The sequence below is a fragment of the Bufo bufo genome, chromosome 8, assembly GCF_905171765.1.
Source record: "Bufo bufo chromosome 8, aBufBuf1.1, whole genome shotgun sequence".
NCBI lineage: Eukaryota > Metazoa > Chordata > Amphibia > Anura > Bufonidae > Bufo > Bufo bufo.
In genome coordinates, this window is record NC_053396.1 from 51,778,722 (window position 1) to 51,800,661 (window position 21,940).

At 41.8% G+C, this 21,940-nt stretch overlaps 1 protein-coding gene across 2 annotated transcripts in view; it reads right to left on the reverse strand.

Moving 5' to 3' along the window:
* BTK (Bruton tyrosine kinase) overlaps positions 1-21,940 on the reverse strand; it is a 562,758-nt gene that overhangs the window by 94,993 nt on the left and 445,825 nt on the right. For both annotated transcript variants that reach the window (XM_040405594.1, XM_040405595.1), the window contains exons 14-15: positions 8,272-8,443; positions 87-303 (exon numbers count right to left, since the gene is read on the reverse strand). In XM_040405594.1, coding sequence (XP_040261528.1) covers positions 87-303; positions 8,272-8,443 — 389 coding nt within the window. The remainder of the gene's footprint in view (positions 1-86; positions 304-8,271; positions 8,444-21,940) is intronic.

Below are 21,940 nucleotides of genomic sequence, written 5' to 3' on the forward strand. Positions count from 1 at the left end.
TAAAAGACATGAGAAATGAGTGCATTTTAGCATAATTGTTTAGGCCTGCAGAATTTAATGTAAATGTTGAGTGTGAAATTCCTTACCAGATCACGGTGCAGAAATTGTTTAGACTCAAGATAATTCATTGCAGCACATACATCACCACACATGGACAGGAGGTCTCCTGGTCCCATATGTGAACGGGCATCTTTTAGGTAAGATAGCAGACAGCCATTGGGAAGATACTCAGTAATTATAAAAATTGGACGTTGCTTTGTGCAGACTCCATATAACTGAACCAGATTTTCATGGGATAATTTCCTGTAAAGCAAACACATGTCAATAAAAGATGCTATTCCATCTAGGAGCTAGGTTTATAACGTACATGAGTCCTTCCATGATTCCTATGCTGTAATTAATACTGTATTATTTGATGCTCCTGACTAGAGATGAGCGAATAAAAAAAAAAATTTGATTCAGACAGTTCGACGAATTTCCCAAAAAGATTAGATCCGAATTTATTTGTGACAAATCGTGTTAAAAATAGCTATTTCCCGCCTGCAGAGAGCCTGTATATTAGTGTAGAACACTGTGCGTTGCAGAAACATGTATAGGGAGTCCGCTGTGCTAGTGAAACAGTACTGTGAGTCAGTATGACACGCAGATGACAGACGTCACTCTGAGAATCACTTCACTTATTTGGTCAGTTACGGGGCCAAAACCAACCAAATAATTAAAGTGTGAACTCAGCCTTACAGCGCCAATGTTAGCGCCAGGTATGAAGAACTGTGCAGTGGCCCAAGATTCTACTAAAGAGTGAAAGAGCGCACTCCTTTTACACCGTCGTTAGCTGATTCCACATAGATTTCTACAGAACCTGTTCTATTACGCTGAAACAAGTAGTGTCCCCCTGTCAGAGTGGAGAGGGTGTCAGCAGTAAGATTGTGTTGACGCCACTGTTTATTTTGCCCTTCTTCTGATCCGTCATAAGAACAACCCTCAAATAACGGATTCTGTGTTTTGAGCATCCTCCTTCACACGGTCAGCATTTTGTCAGTAATCCATCAGTATTGCTAAGACCAAAAAGAAAACAAACAGGAGTGGATCCAAAACAGAGATGACACGTGATTGGAAAGTTTTCATGTCTTCTGTGTTTTGTACCCACTCCTGCTTTTGGCTTCCAATTTATGAGCGTATCCTGATGCAAAATAGGGACTGCATGATACAGGCCTTACAGCTGCTTCAAAGACAGGATCCGTTGTGTTTCTCATTTTTCCGTCCTTCTGACAGATTAGAAGAAGGGTAAAATAAATGGTGGTGTCAACAAGGCCAAACAGGGACAATAGTGGCCCCGTCATAGAGTGGGGAGGGTGGCAACAGCATGGGGAGTCAACAGTGGCCCAGTCACAGAGGGGTCCATGCTGACATCCTCCAGCGGCTTGATGAAAAATTCCCACACCGCCAAGTATGACATTTTACCCCACCACTCTGTGCTGACTGCCTGCTACCGCTGCCTCTGTGAACCCGTGCACCGCTACTTCTTTCCAGACAGGTAGGCTCCTGAGTAGCAGGCAGTCTACCAAGGGCACGTTTGGCTACAGATATCACACTGCTGCCACCCTGCTGACTCACGGCCACGCTACCACCCGGCTGGCTTAGCCACTGCCTCACGCGCAAGCTGCCATCCTCTTCTCCTGATGATCCTCAGTTATGCTCATTCATGTTCCAAAGGATAATTGTTTTTTATATTTGGAATGCCAACCTCAGGATTCGCTACTTGATCCGGTACCTCCTGAGGTTTGGGCAAAACTGACCAAGATGTTGGCCTTATCTCTTGTACACCATATAAGGCAATGCTTAAGCCCGGCGCTGCACCTGTTTATATTAAACAATACCCCCTTTCCTCAGAAAAATAAAAATAAAAAGGGGATTGAGTCTATGTTGATGGAATTCCTGTTGATGGAATTCCTAGAGGCAGGGGTTATTGAGGAAATTATCTCCCCCTATAATACACCTATCAACCTAGTGAGAAATAGCCCCTGTGGTTCCAGACGTGCCATCTCTGCTATCAGCTATTCCTGCCCATGCAGAGTTTTTCTCTGTTATTGATTTAAAGAATGTATTTTTTTCTGTCCCAGTTGACAAAGAGACACGGACACTTTTTGCCTTCACATTTAAACTTTGCCAGTATACTTGGTGTAGAATGCCTCAGAGTTATGTAGACTCCCCAATCGTCTACTCCATTGTCCTCCAAGCTACACTGCGCCCTTGGACTGCCCCTCATGGTTCTGTCCTTCTACAAAATGTGGATGATTTCCTCATATGTAGTTCTACTCAGGAGGCCTGCCAGGCAGACTGTGTTAGTTTATTACTGTGGTTATGTGAAAGTGGTCACAAAATTTCTAGGAAGAAATTACAATGGTGTATGGAAAGTGTTGAGTATTTGGGCTTTGTTCTCAGTAAAGGTGAGAGGAAAATCAGCCATGCCAGAATTACCTCCGTACTGGGTCTGCCCGCCCACAAACCAAGAAAGACATGTTGACCTTTCTTGGCATGATTGGTTACTGCCGCCAATGGATTGCTGTTTGTTCCTACTATGATAATATTCTGAGACAAGCCACTAATACTGAGATGCCTGACTTCATTAAATGGTCTGATGCAATGTTACAAGCTTTTAGTTATTTGAAATGTGCAATGGTTTCAAGTCCTGGTTTTGGCCTACCCAACTATGGCGTGATGTTTCACCTATTTGCCAGGGACAATTGTAAAACCATGGCAGGAGTCCTGGCGCAAGATTATGGAGGCAAATTCCACCCTGTTGCTTTTTTCTCAAAAGTGGTTCCCGTACAGGTCCAGGGCATGCCTGCGTGTCTCAGGAGTTTGGCAGCCAGTGCTATGGTTGCTGAGATGGCTACGCCTATCACCCTAGGTCATCATCCCACCACTCTGCATACCTCACACAATGTTCAGGCCCTATTGAGGAACATACATACGCAACATATGTCATCACAAAGACTGAGTGGATATGAAGTTTTGTTGCTATCTAATCCTCAACTTCATATCAAATACTCAGCACCCACATTCGGTCCAATGGCTATACTGAATGCCCTACTTGGCTACAAGGGAGAGCAGGATGATTTGCCTCCTCCCCATGCATGTACTGAACTTATACATGAACATACCTCACCTAGGCCTGACTTACAGTCCACACCCATTCAAGGAGCACCTGATATTTTTGTGCATGGATCCTGTTCCCGTCCTAATGACAACACTTATCATGCAGGATACGCTGTGGTTCAACTCCCTGATGTTATACTGGAATCGAATCCTATACCTTTTTAGTCAGCCCAAGCAGCTGAATTGATTGCCCTCACTAGAGCTTGTTGTCTTTTTGAGGGGAGAGATATAAATGTTTACACCGATTCCAAGTATGCCTTTGGGGTTGTACATGATCATGGGGTAATCTGGCAGAGGAGAGGCTTCATAGCTGCAGATGGAAGACAAATCTCACATTCCACCCTAGTACATGATCTCCTGGCCGCCATCCAATTACCAAGCAAAGTTGCTATTATCCATTGTAAGGCACATACTGGTCTACAAACGCACATAGCTAAAGAGAATGCCCTAGCTCATCAGGCAGCAAAAGAGGCTGCTATTAGAACGGCAGCAACAGTTCAAATGCCCTCCCTAGTTCCAGACATTACCCTTACTGACAATCTATTGCTCAGCCTCCAGGATTTGGCTACCAGTAGTGACAAAATAGAATGGCAGTCGGTAGGTGCAGTACAAGACCCTGATACGGGTCTTATCTGCAAAGAGGGGAAACCATGTATCCCAGTTGCAAGCGCCCCGATTTTAATTGCACAATATCATGGTCTTGGCCATAGGGGAGCACAGGCAACCACTGACCCCATTCGGAGAGATTTTTATATACCAGGTCTTAGATCAATATGAACAAGATGTTGCTCGTGCCTCTCCTTTCTCTCCACAGGAACCTGCGCATCCTTTCCAACCAGGAGAGGTGGTGATAGTCCAGCGCCTGGCAAAAGGATGAAAACAGACTGAGTTCCCGTTTGGACCACCGACCCGAGTGGTAGCAGTCACCAGAACAGCGATTCTCACAGAAGAGGCTCCAATCTGGATACACACTAGCAGAGTTAAAAGATCCCTGAGGCTTCTTCTCCGGTGACGGACAAAGACAAAGAGGGTGAAGCAGGTGTGAATTCCCTGAACAAAGAGGGGAGCTCAGAAGAAGTTTTTTCCTGAAAAGTGCCTTGTCACAGGCTGAAGATGATGACCCCACAATATTCTGGGAGATTTGTTTGTCTGCTGATAATTATTAATCTTTGTGTTTTCTTGCCAGTCTGGATTATTAATACATGTATTTATCACCCAGAGGAGATTAGTTTTTTCTGCGGTGCACCAAATAATCGGCCAGTATATAAAAGAGCTCAGGAGCAAGATCCCTTTGCTCCCGTCCCCTTTTATTCTGAACAGAATAGCACAGTCAGAATGGCAAATGCCCTAAATGTTAGTTCATTGTGCCTTAAAGACTTACAGAGCCCACGGGATCTTATACAAACATGTGTTATTGCTGTGCCTACACCCGATGAATCCCTCCTTGAAGTCTGGTCGATGGCTAACAATACACAATCTTTTATTCCCTTGTATGACTTCTGTGGGGAGTGTCAGAAATTAGTAAATAGCAGGGATTATATTAGAATAACTACTATTAACGTGACTACAGCAGAGACTTGTTTTACCTTTTCCCAGGATATGACTTTATATTGTGATAATAGAGACATAAAAAGTGGATTACCTAGGAATAGTGTATATGAGTATATTGACGACACCTGTAAAAAGAATAGTAGGCTTGCTAGCTCCCTGGATAATTCCATGAGTTGTAATAAGACCATTGTGACTCCCAGTTTTATCTATAATATAATGCTCCCTAAAGGATGGTTTTTGTCTTGTGGTAACAACACTTACAATTACATTCCTGCTAATGTTATTGGAGGTCCCTGTGCGTTATCCAGGCTGACTTTGACCCTTCCCAGTCAACCCCCTATCAGGAGAGCTTACAGATCAGTTACCAAGACTTTATCAGAAGACTGTGACTCTACTTTACCCCTTCTCAGCCGTACAGAATATACAAGTTTGGACACCTCTATATTAAGAGTGCCTGGACTGGCTATATATAATACTCGTACTATAAATTCTATTGCATGTGACTTAGCTAAATCTCTGAATCATACCTCTATTGCCTTATCAGACATGCTTTTAGATATACAAGGCGTAAGAGGAGCAGTGCTAGAAACTAGATTTGCTGTGGATTATCTGTTACTTAAACATAATATAGGATGTCAAGATTTTAAAGGAATGTGTTGCTTTAATTTATCTGATCATTCCAGATCAATCCAGTCCCATATTCAAGCGTTACATGAAATTGCTAATAATAGCAAGAAAGATGTTGATTCATCCTCTTGGTGGGACTGGTTATTGAGCTGGCTGCCGGAATTGAGTTGGTTAAGAACATTATTGATCAGTATTATAATTATAATTGCTTCCTTGATTGTCATATGTTGTTGTATCCAATGTATCCCTTCCCTCATACAGATGTTTTGTGTAATGTGTCCAAAACCCACAGACCCTGGACAATCATATGCTACTTACCTCTCTATGAGAGAAAAAAGATAAGTCATATTCATGACTTAAGAGGGGATTGAAGGGTTAAATAGAATAAGCTATATGATCTGTATGAAGGACAGGAGGTTGGGTGACATCATACTAGAGGGTGAATATATATTTACATTGACCTTCTGTCTGTATAAGGAACTGTTCCTAGTCAGCACTATTGTAATGAGAGCCGCAGCTGTTCTTGTATGTATGTATGGATGTATAAAAGGCCCGTATGGTCAAGAATAAACTCAGAGCTGTTTCTGACATCATACTGGGTGTGTCATTGATAGTTCTCCAGGCCTATCTTCGGAGACAAAGAAAGGAATCAAGGTGCATTGAGAAGGAAAGGATACTTTCAGAAGTGTCCTGCTTCAGCAAACGGCGGCCTAGGCAGTGAACCCTTTTCGGGTTATCTGTTCTCGTCCTTTATGGTGTGATCACTACTAGTATCTTTTTTTTTATACCGTGGAGCATGCTTTCTTCACCCTTGCAGCATACCAGACCACACTTTCATCCCAGAAGCAAGGATGGATGGATGGATGTACTTATATATAAAGGAAATGCACCCCAAAACTGGTTCTATGAGACCGTACTTTCACTACAGAATCAAGACTGTATGGAAGTACTTACACTCACCTAAAGAATTATTAGGAACACCATACTAATACGGTGTTGGACCCCCTTTTGCCTTCAGAACTGCCTTAATTCTACGTGGCATTGATTCAACAAGGCGCTGATAGCATTCTTTAGAAATGTTGGCCCATATTGATAGGATAGCATCTTGCAGTTGATGGAGATTTGAGGGATGCACATCCAGGGCACGAAGCTCCCGTTCCACCACATCCCAAAGATGCTCTATTGGGTTGAGATCTGGTGACTGTGGGGGCCATTTTAGTACAGTGAACTCATTGTCATGTTCAAGAAACCAATTTGAAATGATTCAAGCTTTGTGACATGGTGGATTATCCTGCTGAAAGTAGCCATCAGAGGATGGATACATGTTCTCATTCTGTTTACACCAAATTCGGACTCTACCATTTGAATGTCTCAACAGAAATCGAGACTCATCAGACCAGACAACATTTTTCCAGTCTTCAACAGTCCAATTTTGGTGAGCTCGTGCAAGTTGTAGCCTCTTTTTCCTATTTGTAGTGGAGATGAGTGGTACCCGGTGGGGTCTTCTGCTGTTGTAGCCCATCCGCCTCAAGGTTGTGCATGTTGTGGCTTCACAAATGCTTTGCTGCATACCTCGGTTGTAACGAGTGGTTATTTCAGTCAACGTTGCTCTTCTATCAGCTTGAATCAGTCGGCCCATTCTCCTCTGACCTCTAGCATCCACAAGGCATTTTTGCCCACAGGACTGCCGCATACTGGATGTTTTTCCCTTTTCACACCATTCTTTGTAAACCCTAGAAATGGTTGTGCATGAAAATCCCAGTAACTGAGCAGATTGTGAAATACTCAGACCGGCCCGTCTGGCACCAACAACCATGCCACGCTCAAAATTGCTTAAATCACCTTTCTTTCCCATTCTGACATTCAGTTTGGAGTTCAGGAGATTGTCTTGACCAGGACCACACCTCTAAAAGCATTGAAGCAACTGCCATGTGATTGGTTGACTAGATAATTGCATTAATGAGAAATAGAACAGGTGTTCCTAATAATTCTTTAGGTGAGTGTATATATAACCTAAATACACCCCAAAACTGGTTGTATCAGATCACACTTTCACTACAGAATCAAGGATGTATGGAAGTACTTAAATATAAACTAAATACACCCCAAAACTTGTAGTATCAGACCACAATAAAGCTCCTATTAGCCAGGCTTTATATGCTCCTATTGGTCCCTATCCTTTCCATACACTATGAATAATCTTTCTCTGAACTGCTCAATAGTTATTTTTTGTGAATAAATTGTCTCATAAACACTGTCCCTAGTGCCTGTCACATCTCTCTCTGCACTAAGTTCACCGGAAAATGGCGGAGACCGAGCAGGCTGAGACTTTTTATAGGGCCGTGACATCACAGGGGCTGTTTTTTTTTTTAGAAAAAATATTATTTGTTACCACGAAGCACGAGCAAATTTCCTGAAATTACCCTTGCTTGTCAGATGTTATAAAAGAGAAAAGCCAAGTCTGGCTATACAGTAAATTACCTGCAGCTTTACATGCAGGCCACTCACAAATAGCTGACCATGTTATCCATCCACGAGATGTTCCCACCAAGACAGAAACTGTTCCTACCGTACATTTTGGCGTATATAAACAGGGGTCCTGAGAAAGGGATCCCTTCTATAATGTTCATAAGCCTGAATTGATTTTTTTTTTGTGAAACAATCCTTTAAAAGATTTAACTATTTTAGTACACCAATTTATATAGACTCAGTTTAGTGTTTACCATTTTACATAGTTGGGAGGCAGAACCAGATGATAGACCCTTAGATATTTCATCCTTAATATTGTGAACTGGAAATCTTTTTTAACTGTTTAGTTAATGATTACTTCCATACATGGATATATGCTTTCATAAATTTTGTTTATGGTTAAACCTGAAAAAAACTTGTAACCATTGAAGTATGTTGTGAAAGTTACACACAGGTGCCACTTACATCATGCACTTTGCTTCTTCAATGAACTCATCCTCTGACATCGAACCCTCCTTTACCATTTTGATTGCAACTTCATGTTGTCCTCGCCATTTTCCATACTTTACAACCCCAAACTGTCCAGTCCCTAATTCTTTGAGGAAAGTCAGGTCTTTGGGATCAATCTCCCATGAGCCTTGGGATAAAAAAAAAAATGTCACTGTAAGTAATCATACTCCAATTTCCATTCTAGTTTTCCATTATTACTAGTTTCACTCAGATTCTTAGGCTTTATTCACACCTGTGTATTTTGGTATAGATTCAATGGAGAATGCAGAGGCAATTTGACCTGTACAGCTATTCAAATTTGCGTTTTTTATATTGGCTCAATAATGAAACTTAGAAGGGCTACCAACCCCTCATTGAGAACAATCTGCAGACATGAGACATTAGCACACTTTTAAAAGCAGCAAGGGAAAGGAAAGAGATGGATATACTTGGATCAATAATTGTTTCCCACATGTTAAAACGTGGACAATGTAAGATTGGATACATTGGGCCCACCAGAGAAAAAATTGTATAAATTTCTTCTAGGCATTACATACTTAGGCCTCATGCACATGACCATATTTTGTATCTGTGTCTGAACTGCATTTCTTGTGGATTGTACACGGACCCATTTGTTTCTATGGGTCTGCAAAAAAAAAAAAAAAACGGACAAAAAAAAGTCACCTGTGTGCTGATTTGTGTATCCATTCCGCAAAATATAGAACATATCCTATTCTTGTCCATCAGTTCTAGCAATGGAATTAGAAAAATACAGATAGCACATGGAAGGTGTCCGTGGATCACGTTGTTGCAGACTGGAATACGAACATGGTCGTGTGCTTGAGGCTTTATGTTGAAAAAAGGATATATGTCCTGCAAGTTCTTCCTTTCTCAAATCAATTATACATCATTCAATACTAAATTATTTATAACCTAGACGGTCATATATCATTAGGCAAGCACTGCCTTTTGGGGTACATGATTCCATAGTTTGACTACTCTAACTCTAAAGAATAATTTTCTATACCGTACTTAATTTACTCTTCCCTCCACAATGACATTTTTTTTTATCTTCCAGTTCTTTGTACTGAGCGCATAAGTTATTTATAAAAACAGGATCAGCTCTAATACTTACATCCTAACAGCACTGCACTTCTGAATAAAGTAAATATGGTTGTGTAGGCTTACACATTCACATACTGTAAGTTCTCAAACTTTCCCTTTATCACATTTTGTTATGTTCCAACCTTGTGCTAAAATAATAAAAATTCAAAATTTTTCCCATCATTTTGCACTCAATACCCCATAATGAGACTGTGAAAACATAAGGGCCCGCCGAAGTTATGAAGAGGCACAGGCCTCTCTATAACTTCAGCGCATCCAGTGCCAGTTCCAAATTTAAGACAGCTTCCGAGCTGTCTTACATTCAGACCATTTTCTATGCCTGAAACAGGCAAAGAAAATGGTAAATAAGACTGGCCTCCCGTCCTGTCCCTTTCCCCACCCACAATTTTAGACGAATTCGCAGATAGCGCCGCAACTAACCTTTGTGCCACCATCTGCTTCTGAAATAGCCTAATATAGGCGTATGTCGGTATAATAAATGACCCTCATAATATTATAAATCTTTGCTAATTTATTGAAATGGAAAAAATAAAGTCTTGCATTGACATATGTATTCAGACCCTTTACTGAGTACTTAGTTAAACCACCTTTAGCAGCGATTACAGCCTCCAGTTTTCCTGGATATGATGCCACAAGGTTTGCACACCTGGATTAGGTGGCTTTCTGCCATTCTTCTCTGCAGATCGTCTCAAGTCAGGTTGGATGGGGATTGTCGGTGGACAGCCATTTTCAGGTTGGGTTCGATTGGGTTCAAGTCAGGGTTGTCCCCACTCCTGTGTTGTCTTGGCTGTGTGCTTAGGGTCAATGTCTTGTTGGACAGTAAACCTTCAGCCCAGTCCAGAGAACTTTGGATCAGGTTTTCATTAACAATATCTCTGTACTTTGCTCCATTCAGCTTTCTCTCAACTCGGACCAGTCTCCCTGTCCTAGCCGCTAAATAATGTCCCACAGCATTAGGCCTCATGCACACGACCGTTGTTCTGGTCCGCATACGAGCCACAGTTTTTGCAGCTCAGGTGTGGGCCCATTCACTTCAATGCGGCCGCAAAAGATTTGTGGACAAGAATAGGCATTTCTACAATGGGCCGCCTGTTCCGTTCCGCAAATTGCGGAAGGCACACGGGTTGCTTCCGTGTTTTGCGGATCCGCAAAAAATGGAATGGTCGTGTGCATGAGGCCTTATACTGCCACAACCATGCTTCATTGTAGGGATGGTATTGAGCAGTGCCTGGTTTCCTCCAAACATGATGCTTAGAATTGAGGCCAAAAAGTTTAATTTTGGTTTCATCAGATCAGGGAATCTTGTTTCTCACTGTCTGAGAGTTTGTTGCAAACTTTCATCTGTCTTTTACAGAAGAGAGGCTTTTTTCCTGTCCACTCTGCCATAAAGCCCAGATTTGAGAAATGCTGCAGTGATGTTTGACCCTCTGGAAGTTTTTCCCATCTGCACACAGGATCTTTGATGCTCACCTCTCTTACCAAGGCCCTTTTCCCAATTACTTAGTTTGCAGGGCCGACCAGCTTTTGGAAAAGTCCTGGTTGTTCCATACTTCTTCCATTTAAGAATTACGAAGGCCACTGTGCTCTTCGGAACTTTCAGTGCAGCAGAAATTTTCGTACCCTTCTCCATTTCCTCATGGCTTGGTATTTGCTCTGATATGTAGAGATGAGCGAAGGTTTCAAAAATGCGATTTTGTCGCCTCCGCTAATATTTCACAAAAATTTGCTTCTATACAATTTTTTTTCCCAACAGTCTTTTAATTACATAGCATTATATATACAATTTCCCCACCCACCTCCCTTTACCCGCTGCCTGCTCCCTCTCCAGGAAGAAAAATAAATAAATAAAAATTAATTAACAAGGTTCCCTCCATTCTCCCTCTCCCCCCCGCAGCCTCAACTCTTAATAACCACCATCCCCAAGAACAGTCACTATTTTAGCTATTTCTGCCATGTTCTGATAAATCTATATTTTTTCTTAATATTTACCAGATGAAATTCCTCTCTGGCAAGCGAGACTCTAGTGAGATTCTACAATTCCTTAACCGTGGGGACAGCACTACCTCCCCAGTTTCAAATAATACACTTCCTGGGCTGAAATAGGAGTTTGGATGCCATATCTCGATGTTGGGGGTATCCATTTTATCCATCACCCCCAAAATGCATGTTTCAAATTGCCTAGGCACTTTAAACCGGTGATATTTCTCTATTCTTTCATTAACCTTTTCCCAGAACTCTTGAATTTTTATACATGTCCAAAGTATATGGACATTGTCCACTCCTACCGCCCCACATTTTTGACAACTAAAATCTTTAAATTTATAGCACTTCATTAGAATCTTGGAGGAGTAGTATAGACGATATAATATATTGAATTGAGTAATTCTATGGGAAAAGTTCTTTGAAACCCTATTTTTTGCCTGTATGGCCAATTCCCAAAACTCTTCCCGCTGGGAATTTAAAACATCTTGCCATTTGTGCATTAGACTATTAAATGCCCTTCTCTTAGCCTTTTGATGTAACAGACATTCATATATATTTTTTATATATTTTTTTTGTTTTAAAATTATTTATTATGAAATGATGAGCAGAGAAATACAGAAAAGACTAAATTCCCCACAAGAGGGTACAATTTTCACATATTACATTGTTTGTCAGCAGTTACATAAGTGCCTACATTTGGGGGGTGGGGGGGGGAGGGTGGGAAGGAAAGGGAAGGGGGGGATCTTCCTACTGGAGAAAGTGCGATCTGGAAGAGTGTCCGCTAAGAAGAAAACTCTCAGAATTTTTTCCATGGAAACCAGGTAGCTTCGTGAGACCTCTTGGATTCCCACCCTGCTATCTGCTCCATCCTATATATGGTGACACATTTCGTTATCCATTGTGAACAAGAAGGGGCTGTTTGACTTTTCCAGTTGTACGTGATCAGAACTCTAGCAGCCGCTAAGAGTTGGCCTAACAGAGAAGTGACTTGTCTGTTGCATTTGATATCTCCCAATAATCCCAATAAACACCTTTTTTCCAAAGGTAAGATCTGTGCGTTACTTATTTTTGTGCATATTGAGCAGACTTGTTGACAGAAGGCGGTGATGCCGGGGCAAGACCACCAGATGTGAAGGATTGTGCTTTCAGCACCAAGACACCTCCAGCACTTTGGGTCACACTCAGGGTAAATGAGGTGTAGCTTTTGAGGCGTATAGTACTACCTGGTGATCACCTTATAAAAGTTTTCCTAAAGCTTTACGCATCTAGATACCTTTGGTGCATTAGAGCATAGTTGTGAGATTTCCCTATTTGAGAATTGAATATCAAGGTCTTTTTCGCACTTACGGATGAAGCTATATGTGTCGGGTCTGGCCTGGGAAACTAGCATGGAGCATAATTGTGCCACTTTCTTTTCGGGGGGTACATTTGCAAGGATAATTTTTTCTAATTGTGTTTTAGAAGCATTGGGCGAAGCTTTTTTCTTCCCTAGGTATTGTTTGATGCGCAATTTATGAATGAAAGATAGTGACTGCAGTTTAGGATGTACGTCCCAGCTGTCTATGAGAAACCCTGCAGGGTCCAACAGGTCAACCACCGGAAGGGACATGTCTAGAGTATCCTCCGACAAAGTGGAGCTGAAGGTCCTCCCAGAACCCCATAGAATATCTCTCACCTGAAGCACAGGTGATACTTCATGATTTGAGAGTAATATTTTAGCCAGATCAGAATGCCATATTTTCAAGGTGGTTTTCACCATGTTGCTTAGTGAACTAATCTGCTGGGTCATATCACTAGGTCGTGAAAGTAGGAAGGTTCTCAGAGGGGGTCTCATATCTCCTGATTCTGCTAAGATATCCAGTCTATTTTCTGAGCACCTGATCCATTCTAAACACCTCATCCCCTGTACTGCCCTATAATAGACTGCCATGTCGGGTAGGCCCATCCCCCCAAGCCTATATGGTTGTATCAAAGTTGAGTGAGGGAGACGCGGGCAGGATTTTTTCCAGAGGAATCTGGAAAAGCATTGCCTCATTTGTGTGAAGAAGGCCTTTGGTAAAGGAATGGGTAATGCCGACATGTGATACAGAATTTTGGAAACTAAGATGGACTTAATTAAGGTACGTCTTCCGAACCAAGAGGTAAAGGGGATACTCCATGAGTCTATGGTGGCTGTAATGTTCTTGGGAAGGTTTCGGAAGGTTTCTTCATATAAGTCGTTAGGATCTGAGGTTATGCTTACCCCTAAGAATTTAATTGATCGCGTTGACCAGAGATACTGGTATTGTGGCTCTAAGATCGATTGTGTGTTATGGTTAATAGTGACATTCAGAACTTGAGATTTAGTGGGATTGATAAGGAAGTTCGATAGGTTCCCAAACCTCTGGAACAGATCCTGAATAGCCGGGAATGCTTCTACAGGATTGGTTATAATAACCAAGAGGTCGTCAGCAAATTCTGCAAGTTGGTGATAAGTGTTTCTCATTTTTAGACCCTGAATCTTGTCCTCCTGGCGGATCGCCTGAAATAGGGACTCCACTACCAGGATAAAAAGCAGGGGTGATAAGGGGCACCCCAGTCTTGTACCGTTACCTATTGTAAAGCAGGGAGATAGAGTACCGTTAACCATTACTCTAGCCTTAGGGGATTCATACATAGCCATTATAGCTCTTATAAATCGGGAAGGTATCCCAAACTTTGCCAGAGCTAATTGCATAAAAAGCCAATCAATGCGATCAAATGCTTTCTCTGCGTCAGTTCCTAAAAGAACTAGAGGAATGGATTTCTCCTTGGCATGATGTATGAGATTTACTAGCTGAGTAGTATTCATTCGTCCCTCCCTACCAGCCACAAAATCCACCTGTTCCACGTTTGATAAGCCGGGGCAAAAAGGGCTGTAACCTTAGTGCCAGTATTTTAGCATATAACGTTAGATCCGCATTTAATAACGAGATGGGTCTGTAGCTGGCACAGGAAGAAGGGTCTTTGCCCTCTTTCGGCAGAATGGTAATCAGGGCCGCTAACATCTGTGGTGGGAGTGAGTTGCCATTGTATACCTCATTGTACACTTTAAGCAGTTTAGGTAGTAATATCGAGGAGAATGTGTTGTAGTAACTAGAAGTTAATCCGTCGGGTCCGGGGCATTTATGTTTGGGGACCGTTCTGAGAGCTTTATTTAGTTCTTGCAACATAAAGGGATTAACAAGGAGCGTAGCCTGATCTTGAGAGAGAACTGGCAGCTGTAACTGGGACAGCCATCTCTCTATTTTGTCTGATCTCATTTAGTTTTCCTTTGGGCTTCCCTGTTCCCTAAGATTGTATAGAGAGCTGTAGAAATTGCAAAATTGTTTTGCTATAAGGTCCTGGACATAATTGACCGGGAGGATGGATCATTGATAGAGTGTATGTATGATTTACCTTTGTGTTTTTTTTAGACTGGCCATCATAAACTTCGATGCTTTGTCCCCATGCCCATAATATTTAAATTTTGCTGATAAATATAGTTTGGCTACGCTGGTGTTTAGTATATTCTTTAGCTCAGCTCTCAGTCTATTTAAACTATCCAACACTCCAGGGGAAACCTGCCTTTTGTGTAATAGTTCCAGTTTTTGTATTTGATCCTGTAGTGACATTATTAAGGCTTCCCTCTTTTTTTTAATATGCCTTATGCGCCTCCCAGACCAGACCCGAAGACATACCCTCCGTCTCATTGAGACTGAAGTATTCTTCAATGTGATTTTGTATAGTGTGGATATTCTCTTGTGTACTCCGTAGAGTTTCATCCAATCTCCATGTAAAGTGCGTTTTAGAGAGGGATTTAACTTTTATAGTTAAGTACACAGGGGCCTGATCTGATAGCAATATGTTGCCTATTGAAGCCTGGGAGCATTCGCCTAAAAACCTTGGGGGGACAAAAAGATAGTCCAAGCGTTGATATGAGACATGAGCCACTGAGTAATATGTGTAGTCTCTTGATGTAGAGTTCATAGCTCTCCATATATCAACTCCGCAATTTTTTTTTAATCCTTATGATATTAATCAGAGACAGTGAGAAGGAGCCTGTTGATGTATCTATAGGGGGATTTAAGGCTACATTGATATCTCCTCCTACTATTATAATGCCTTCTGTAGGATTGACAAGGTATTCTCCATCCAGACCGCCTGAGCCACATAAGGCGTATATAGGTTACCCAATGTTACTTTTTAAGTGCCTAAGGTCCCTTTTAGAAATAAGTAAAGCCCCTCATCATCCTGGAGAGTTGAATGCACCACCAGCGGAGTATTTTTATGAATTGCTATTGAAACGCCTTTCGAGGCTCCAGAAGAGGATGTACTATGAAACCATTGGTTGTATGTCATGTGCGACAATCGTGGAACATGTTCTTTTCTGAAGTGAGTTTCTTGCAAAAATGCAATGCTCACTTTCTGTTTATTAAGGAGCTGACATATTTGGGTTCGCTTGGGTGGTGCATTTAATCCCCTAACATTATAGGTGCATAGTTTTATGTCAGCCATAGTAATTCAAGAGTACAAGCTATCTGCCAGTTATAGTTAGGACTAACTTGTCTTATGACATCGGTGCTAGTAGTAGGTAGAAAGGGAGTTAGGAGGGGGAGGGAGGGTACAATACATACAATACATGTTAACATCTTTAAGTCTAGCTTTGTTAAAGCGCTTGTAACCCATAGCATGAAACCAACACTGCATTTTTTTGGAACATAAATGCTATTGTGATCATCTGGGGGGGGGGGGGGGGGGGTGAAGAGGACCAATTGCCATGTCCTTTGTGTGGAGAACGAGTAAATAGACATAAATGGGGGTAACTAAGCTGTAAACCTAATACTTGGGACAGTATGGAATATTCAACTTCAGCAGAGGACTGTTAGAGGCGGAATAAAAATAGTACAGTACATCTTGCTGTAATAGAAAAACTGTCCCAAAATTATTATGTGAGACTAAACTTGGAAAACGTAGCTCTCAACTGTCCAAGTGAATGGGCAACTTACGGGACTTCAGGCCCGATCCAGACAATAACCAGCTGGTAGAACACCTGCAATGGGGGGCTGTCCCACTTTTAGTAGGAGCTGGAGTGAGCCGGATCACTCAATTTCCAATCTTGGGTTGCTCGGCAGGGGGTCTCCCGACCTCCTCCCCCTGCGACGGTCCCTCAATCGACCAGCGGGAATCCACGGGTCCACTCCTGGCAAGTCCGGAAGGTCCGTCAGGTCTTTCGCCGAGTTCCAGTCAGGAATGTCCAGGGAGGCGATTTCCAGAACGTCACATACCAGAGGAATGTCGGCTGGTGAACGCACAGTTAATTTTCGGCCCGGGGCATTTATCAGTAGCCCAAAAAGATGTAGCCAACGGTAAGTAATATTCTTTCCCCTCAAGATGTCTAAGAGTGGCTTTAGGATCCTACGCTTTTGGAGCGTAGTAGGAGATCTTGAAATATTAACACTCCTTTGTCTCCGAAGGGGATAGATTTTTTGGTTCTAGCCGCCCTCATTATCTGATCTTTAGCCAAGAAGCCGGATAAACGGCATATCACATCTCTCGGGGGGGCAGGGCCCTATGCACTCTGTCCATGGTGAGATCTCCCACAGAATCAGGGCCTACCAGCGTTGTGAAAAGTTCAGTTACCGAACCACGCAGAGTGTCTGGCCCTATTGCTTCTGGCAGTCCTTTCAGCCGTAGGTTGTTGCGACGCCCGCGGTTATCTTGATCTTCCACCATTTCGTATAGGTGATTAATATGTGCCTGGGTTCTGTCCAGGCTACTAGCCACTGCCGCACTGTGAGTTATAATGGATTCTTGTTGGCCTTCCACCACATCCACTCTTTCCTTCACTTGCCTGAGGTCACGTTTAAAGTCCTGCATTGTATTCGCCAGGAGATCTTTCGTGAACTTTCTAGATATTGGCAAGTTCTCTCCCTCCTGCTCTGGCTCGTGTTCACTTTCTCTGTCATTGTCTGCAGACATCTCCGAAGCTGCAGGGGTTTCCGCTCTAGGCGCCATCTTGGAAACCGGTTTTCCCCCAGCAGTGCTTTGCTTTCGGACAAATTTGTCCATTTCCCTGTGTCCGGTGCCGGGTTTGTTCGGTCCTAGAGTGTCTTTGGACCTGTCTCTCAGGGTCTTGCCCATTTTCTGGCTTGTAGCGGAATCAGATGAAGCTCGTTTCCACTGGACCCAGAGCAGAGCTCACAGAGGCATGTGTGTCTCGCTCTGCTGCCAAGCTCCGCCCCCATATATTTTAGAAACTAATTTCCCACCTGCTATTAATTTAGAAATATTAACTAAAGGCTGCGGAAGGGTAACAATTTGTGTGCCTTTTCCTAACATCGTTCGCAGTGCTTGTTTTAATTGTAAGTAAAAAAAACTCAGCTCTTTTTTGCCCAGTCCATACTCATTTTTAAGATCTTCATATGGTATTATATCCCCCTCTTTCCATACCTGGCCCAATTTGTAAAATCCATGTTTCCACCAAATTTTCTGTTCCATTGACTTTAATTCTCTAAAGTGAGTATTATCCCACAATACGGTGTCAACATGGAATCCACTCTGGGGCCACAATTCTCTTGCTTTCTTCCAAACCCTGGCCATCAGCTCAAATAATGGTATCTTACTACATTTGTGTTGTAGCAAAATGCCAGCTTCCGCTAATTGAAAAATACAGTTATCCAGCCTTTTATTAATCCCTGCTATCATGGTCTTGTATCTTTGCGTATTACTCCATATTATCATGTTTTTAATATGGCCAGAAATAAAGTAAAGTTCCAAATCTGGGACTGATAGTCCGCCCTCCCTCTCATGGATGCACAATATATATGCCATATCAAATCCATTAAAAGACTAGCTATTATTTTAAGAATTATTTTGGGGATTAAGATATAATTGGGGTGTAAGATATAATTCAGGGAGGGTAATAAACACATTTTCACCAAGGAAATATGGCCTGCCATCGAGACATATAATCTTTTCCATACATCTATTTTCTTCCTGATTTGCTGTATTTTAGGGACTACATTCAACTGAACGTAGTCTTTAGGGTTTGGGGTTATTTGAATGCCCAGATATTTAACGGGTTTGTTAATCCTCTTAATTTCCAGTGATCCCGGTATAAAATTGTTCAAAGGATCAATTGGGACACAGGCCGATTTAGACCAATTTATGTTAAGTCCAGCATATTTGCTATAATTATCAAATACCTGGAAAATCTTAGTAAGTGATCCATGAGGGCCTACAAACAGCATAATGTCATCTGCATATAGAGCAATTTTTTCTTTGTGGTCACCGAACCTGAACCCCACAATTTCTTTATCTTGCCTGATCATATCAGCTAACGGCTCCATGACTATGGCAAATAGCAGAGGGGAAAGGGGACAACCCTGTCTAACCCCTCTGCCAATATGTATGTTATTGGAATATTCTCCATTCAATATCACCCTTGCAGGAATTTCAGTATATAATAGCTTTACCCATGACACAAAATTGTCACCAAATCCCATTTTCTTCAATGTTATAATTAAAAAGGACCATTCTATAGTGTCAAAAGACTTTGAGGCGTCTATGGTTACAATAATTCGTTCGCCGCAATTTGTGGGTTCAAGTTGGGTGTTTACAAAGTATCTCATAATATTATCAGTTGTAGTTTTGCCTGACATAAATCCCGTCTGATCCTCATGAACAAGCACCGAAACCACACTCCTAAGTCTAGCTGCCAGAATCCTAGATTATATTTTATTGTCAGTATTAATGAAATGGGGAGGTATGAATCCGGAAGGCCCGGATCTTTTCCAGGTTTTAGAATAAGTGTCATTAAGGCTTCTCTCGGGGAATCTGGCAGTTTTCCTACCTTCCTCGAGGGCAGCCCACATTGTAAGCAATTTCAGAGTTAATATTTCTTTATATTGGGTATAAACTTCAAACGGAATACCATCTATTCCTGGGGTCTTGTTCTTTGTTATCCTGGATAGTATTTTGTCCACTACTAAAGAGTTTAAAGGGGCTTCCAGACTTTCCCTTTGATCTATTGTTAACATGGAAATAGTAATTTTATCCAAAAACTGTTGTATTTGCGCCGAGTTCTTGTTTATCTTGCTACTATATATATCTTATTCTTTAAGCAGTTCTATTTTGGCCGTTTGTCAGTAGTTTTGTATCCTAATTTATCTACTAAACAGTGGATATAATAATTATTTTTTTGTCTGGGCCGCTACCAAAGCCGCTAGCTTTTTGCTCGGTATATGTGCGTAGATATAATTGTCCCTCACATCATTTTCTTTTTGTTGTTCCGCCAATAAGAACAGTTCATCTTCCAATTTGGAAACTTTCTCTATCCACTCTTTATAGTTTTGCTCTATGGGATTTTCAATATACTGTTTTTCATATTTTTCCGCCTCTTGTTCCAAATCCGCTATTTTTTTCCTTATTCCTTTCTTATATGTTACTGTGTATTTTGTGATAATCCCTCTAATAAAGGCCTTTGCAGCCTCCCATACCATATTATTTGCCGCTGAACCATCGTTCATATAAAAAAACCTCCATTATCTCTTTGAAGATCATATTGTGTATACCCATTATATTTATCCATCCTATATTTATATTCATCCCTCTTTTTTTTAATTGTTTTTATGTTTAGAATAATTGGGTTGTGATCCGAAATCCCGCGTTGTCCGTATTTAACCAGTTCAATATCAAATCAACCTTTATTGTTTGTGAAAGCTAAATCAATCTGTGATAGACTCCTGTGGGTCTTTGAAAAACATATTTATTTTATTTTGGGTACATTACCCTCCAAATATCAATCCAACCCATTTCCTCTGTGATATTTTTTTATTTAGATCCCGTGCAAAAATCTTGAGTATTACCTAATCTACATCTATCTATTTTACCATCCATTACATTATTGAAATCTCCTATAACTAAGAGTGGTTTATCCCCTGCGTTAAGCGCAAAATCATGAATTTTTAGTAGGACGTCTGTTTTAAAGGGTGCCGGTATATAAACATTTGCTATTATCCATGCTCTTCCTTCCAGTATACAGTCCATCAGGACATAACAGCCCTCCCTATCTATAGCTGTTTTCACTATTTTGATATCTATATCACGATGTATTAATATACTCACGCCTCTCGCATATGATGAATAAACTGAATGAAAGGAGTGCTGCATCCACGGTCTGGACACCCCAGTTATTGTCTAACCTGTTAGATGTGTTTCTTGTAAGCAGATTATAGCAGGGAGAGACCTGTGTATTGCATCAAAAACCGCGACTCTCTTAAAAACCTATTTATATAGCTGACCCACATGCGGTGGGGCTGCTCCCCCAATGTAAAACACGCTACAGTGTTAGGGGTTGAGCCGCTCCTCCAGTATTGCCACTATATTTCTGTGTTTTTGTCTTGTTTCATATGTAGTGTATGTGCCGTTACCTGGCATTCAAACACTCTTTTGCACCTGGTGACCTCCATCACAGGGTCTGATATGGGCGTGGCTTGCAGTCTTGGCTTTGTTCACATTGCACTAGTTGTCCTGCTAGGCGTTTGTGTGGAAGCCTGGCTGCGAGCTGGATTACATCGCCTTCAGACCGTGTTCACACCATAGGTAGCGTAGTGGTAGGACCCTTTGCCATGCTGAGTGACCGTGACGTGGTGCAATGATGGGCTCCGATATTTTCCTGACAGGAATATATTGGCGAAAGTCTCAGCTTTTAATATCTGCATTTATGACTAGCCAGTATAGTCAGTGGCATATCCGTTTGGTGCATTTTTTCTGTGATTTATATGATTGTATTTACATCCGCACAATGCTCCGTTTTGTGTAGGATGCCCTTGTGGTGCATGTGGACCGCGCCGACATCCTCCACCGTATGCATTTTTTGCTGGGGATAGTCGTTTGCTGCGGTCCACATGCGGTGGGGCTGCTCCCCCAATGTAAAACACGCTACAGTGTTAGGGGTTGAGCCGCTCCTCCAGTATTGCCACTATATTTCTGTGTTTTTGTCTTGTTCTATATGTAGTGTATGTGCCGTTACCTGGCATTCAAACACTCTTTTGCACCTGGTGACCTCCATCACAGGGTCTGATATGGGCGTGGCTTGCAGTCTTGGCTTTGTTCACATTGCACTAGTTGTCCTGCTAGGCGTTTGTGTGGAAGCCTGGCTGCGAGCTGGATTACATCACCTTCAGACCGTGTTCACACCATTGGTAGCGTAGTGGTAGGACCCTTTGCCATGCTGAGTGACCGTGACGTGGTGCAATGATGGGCTTCGATATTTTCCTGACAGGAATATATTGGCGAAAGTCTCAGCTTTTAATATCTGCATTTATGACTAGCCAGTATAGTCAGTGGCATATCTGTTTGGTGCATTTTTTCTGTGATTTATAAAAATCTTGAGTATTACCTAATCTACATCTATCTATTTTACCATCCATTACATTATTGAAATCTCCTATAACTAAGAGTGGTTTATCCCCTGCGTTAAGCGCAAAATCATGAATTTTTAGTAGGACGTCTGTTTTAAAGGGTGCCGGTATAT